Raw genomic sequence first — 3322 nt, 5'->3', positions numbered from 1 at the left:
CACACTGGGAGCACCGTGTACAGTTCCAGTCTCCGTATCACAGTGGTAGCACCGTGTACAGTTCCGGTCACCATATCACACCGGGAGCACCGTGTACAGTTCCGGTCTCTGTATCACACTGGGAGCACCGTGTACAGTTCCGGTCTCCGTATCACACCGGGAGCACCGTGTACAGTTCTGGTCACCATATCACACTGGGAGCACCATGTACAGTTCCGGTCTCCGTATCACACTGGGAGCACCTTGTACAGTTCCAGTCTCCGTATCACACTAGGAGCACTGTGTGCAGTTCCGATCTCCGTATCTCACTGGGAGCACCTTGTACAGTTCCAGTCTCCGTATCACACTGGGGGCACTGTTTACAGTTCTGGTCTCCGTATCACACTGGGAGCACCGTGTACAGTTCCGGTCTCTGTATCACACTGGGAGCACCGTGTACAGTTGTGGTCTCCCTATCACACTGGGAGCACCGTGTACAGTTCCAGTCTCCGTATCACAGTGGGAGCATCTTGTACAGTTCCAGTCTCCGTATCACACTGGGAGCACCGTGTACAGTTCCTGTCTCCGGATCACACTGGGAGCACCGTGTACAGTTCCGGTCTCCGTATCACACTGGGAGCACCGTGTACAGTTCCTGTCTCCGGATCACACTGGGAGCACCGTGTACAGTTCCGGTCTCCGTATCACACTGGGAGCACCGTGTACAGTTCCTGTCTCCGGATCACACTGGGAGCACCGTGTACAGTTACGGTCTCCATATCACACTGGGAGCACCGTGTACAGTTCCGGTCTCTGTATCACACTGGGAGCACCGTGTACAGTTCCAGTCTCCGTATCACACTGGGAGCACCGTGTACAGTTCCAGTCTCCGTATCACACTGGGTGCACCGTGTACAGTTCCGATCTCCGTATCACACTGGGAGCACCTTGTACTGTTCCAGTCTCCGTATCACACTGGGAGCACCATGTACTGTTCCAGTCTCCGTATCACACTGGGAGCACCGTGTACAGTTCCGATCTCCGTATCACACTGGGAGCACCTTGTACTGTTCCAGTCTCCGTATCAGACTGGGAGCACCGTGTACAGTTCCGATCTCCGTATCACACTGGGAGCACCGTGTACAGTTCCGGTCTCCATATCACACTGGGAGCACCTTGTACTGTTCCAGTCTCCGTATCACACTGGGAGCATGTGTACAGTTTTGTTCACCCTCTCAACTCTGTCAGCAAACCCTGCAGTGATCTCTCTCCCTCTTTCTCTATATCTCTCTCTCTCTCCAGGTGGTGCTGTGATCTTGAATCATTTTGATCATTCGGCCCCTCTTCCCTCTTCTGTTCCCCCTCCCAGGTTTACTCAAAATGGCCACCAGGTCGGCGGAGGAAAAGGCGGGGCGGAGCTGCCAGGCCTGGCGCATTCGGCGCTGCCGGGAAGAGGACGTGGAGGCGGTTCGCCGGATCTACGCGGATGCGGTGATGGAACAGGCCTGGCCCACTTTTCGAAGGGCGACACGGAGCCCCCGGGCCTTGGCGTTGGCAGGGGCAGCGGGGGGGCTGTCGCTGGCCGTCACGGGGCGCCCCCTGGCTGTGCCGCTGGCCTGGCTGGGCCTGGCCGCCCTGGTCTACGTGGCGTGCCGCTACTTCTACGCGGCATTGGCCCGGGGGATTCTCGGAGGCGATTTGGGCGATGTGGAGGGCAGCTTCCTGGGGAGGGCCGGGGCCTGCTTCTGGGTGGTGGAGGGTGGGGGGAGCGGGGCACCCCGGCTGGTGGGGACGCTGGGCGCCAAGCCGGCCCCGGGGGAACCTGCCGCCTGCGAGCTGTGCCGCCTGACGGTGGCGCTGTCCTGCCGCCGAAGGGGCTTGGGACGGGACCTGCTGGAGACGGGCCTGGTGTTCGCCCGGGGGAGCGGCTACACGGAGTGCACCGTCTACACCTCGGACATACATCACGCCGCCCTCGCCCTCTACGGGAAGGCGGGCTTCCAGCTGCAGCGGGCCTTCCAACCCCCCGAGGCAGGCTCCCTCCTCCACTCGATCTGCCAGGTCACCGACTACCAGCTCAGGCTCAAACTCTGAGTAGGCCGCAGGGAGGCCTGGCATCGAGAGGAGGGTTTGAACAGCCGATAAGACCATTAGACATAGGAGCAGAATTAGGCCACTCGGCCCATCGAGTCTGCTCCACCATTCAATCATGGCTGATATTTTCTCACCCCCATTCTCCTGCCTTCTCCCCATAACCCCTGACCCCCTTATTGATCAAGAGCCGATCTATCTCTGTCTTAAAGACACTCAGTGATTTGGCCCCCACAGCCTTCTGGGGCAAAGAGTTCCACAGATTCACCGCCCTCTGGCTGAAGAAATCCCTCCTCATCTCTGTTTTAAAGGATCGTCCCTTTAGTCTGAGATGGTGTCCTCTGCTTCTAGTTTTTCCTACAAGTGGAAACATCCTCTCCACGTCCACTCTATCCAGGCCTCGCAGTATCCTGTAAGTTTCAATAAGATCCCCCCCTCATCCTTCTAAACTCCAACGAGTACAGACCCAGAGTCCTCAACCGTTCCTCATACGACAAGCTCTTCATTCCAGGGATCGTTCTTGTGAATCTCCTCTGGACCCTTTCCAAGGCCAACACATCCTTCCTTAGATACAGGGCTCAAAACTGCTCACAATACTCCAAATGGGGTCTGACCAGAGCCTTATACAGCCTCAGAAGTACATCCCTGGCCTTGTATTCTAGCCCTCTCGACAGGAATGCTAACATTGCATTTGCCTTCCTAACTGCCGACTGAACCTGCACGTTAACCTTAAGAGAATCGTCAACAAGGCCTCCCAAGTCCCTTTGTGCTTCTGATTTCCGAAGCATTTCCCCATTTAGAAAATAGTCTGTGCCTAAATTCCTCCTTCCAAAGTGCATAACCTCACAGTTTTCCACAATGTATTCCATCTGCCACTTCATTGCCCGCTCTCCTAGCCTGTCCAAGTCCTTCTGCAGCCCCCTTGCTTCCTCGATACTACCTGTCCCTCTACAGATCTTTGTATCATCTGCAAACTTAGCAACAGAGCCTTCAGTTCCTTCTTCCAGATCGTTAATGTATACCCCGAGCCCACCCACTGTCAACCCTGAAAAGGGTCAAGAGGAGGAGAAGCAGGGTAAAACACAAGATGGAGAAAGGGGATAGAACAAACAAACAAAGAACAAAGAAAAGTACAGCACAGGAACAGGCCCTTCGGCCCTCCAAGCCCGTGCCGACCATGCTGCCCGACTAAACTACAATCTTCGACACTTCCTGGGTCTGTATCCCTCTATTCCCATCCTATTCATGTATG

General features: G+C 55.9%; 1 protein-coding gene across 1 annotated transcript; it reads left to right on the top strand.

Annotated features, from left to right (window-relative positions):
* Positions 1-1359: 1359 nt before the first annotated feature.
* On the top strand, positions 1360-2073 carry LOC140422595 (N-acetyltransferase family 8 member 3-like). The gene has a single exon (XM_072507604.1). It carries the CDS (start codon positions 1360-1362, stop codon positions 2071-2073), a length of 714 nt encoding a protein of 237 aa, XP_072363705.1.
* The last annotated feature ends 1249 nt before the right edge of the window (positions 2074-3322 follow it).

Source organism: Scyliorhinus torazame, chromosome 5 (genome assembly GCF_047496885.1).
Source record: "Scyliorhinus torazame isolate Kashiwa2021f chromosome 5, sScyTor2.1, whole genome shotgun sequence".
NCBI classification, from domain to species: domain Eukaryota; kingdom Metazoa; phylum Chordata; class Chondrichthyes; order Carcharhiniformes; family Scyliorhinidae; genus Scyliorhinus; species Scyliorhinus torazame.
This window is presented reverse-complemented; position numbering and strand designations above follow the sequence as displayed.

Excerpts from the sequence above, each read along its gene's own strand:
- LOC140422595 (XM_072507604.1), top strand. The coding sequence starts at position 1,360 with ATGGCCACCAGGTCGGCGGAGGAAAAGGCGGGGCGGAGCTGCCAGGCC.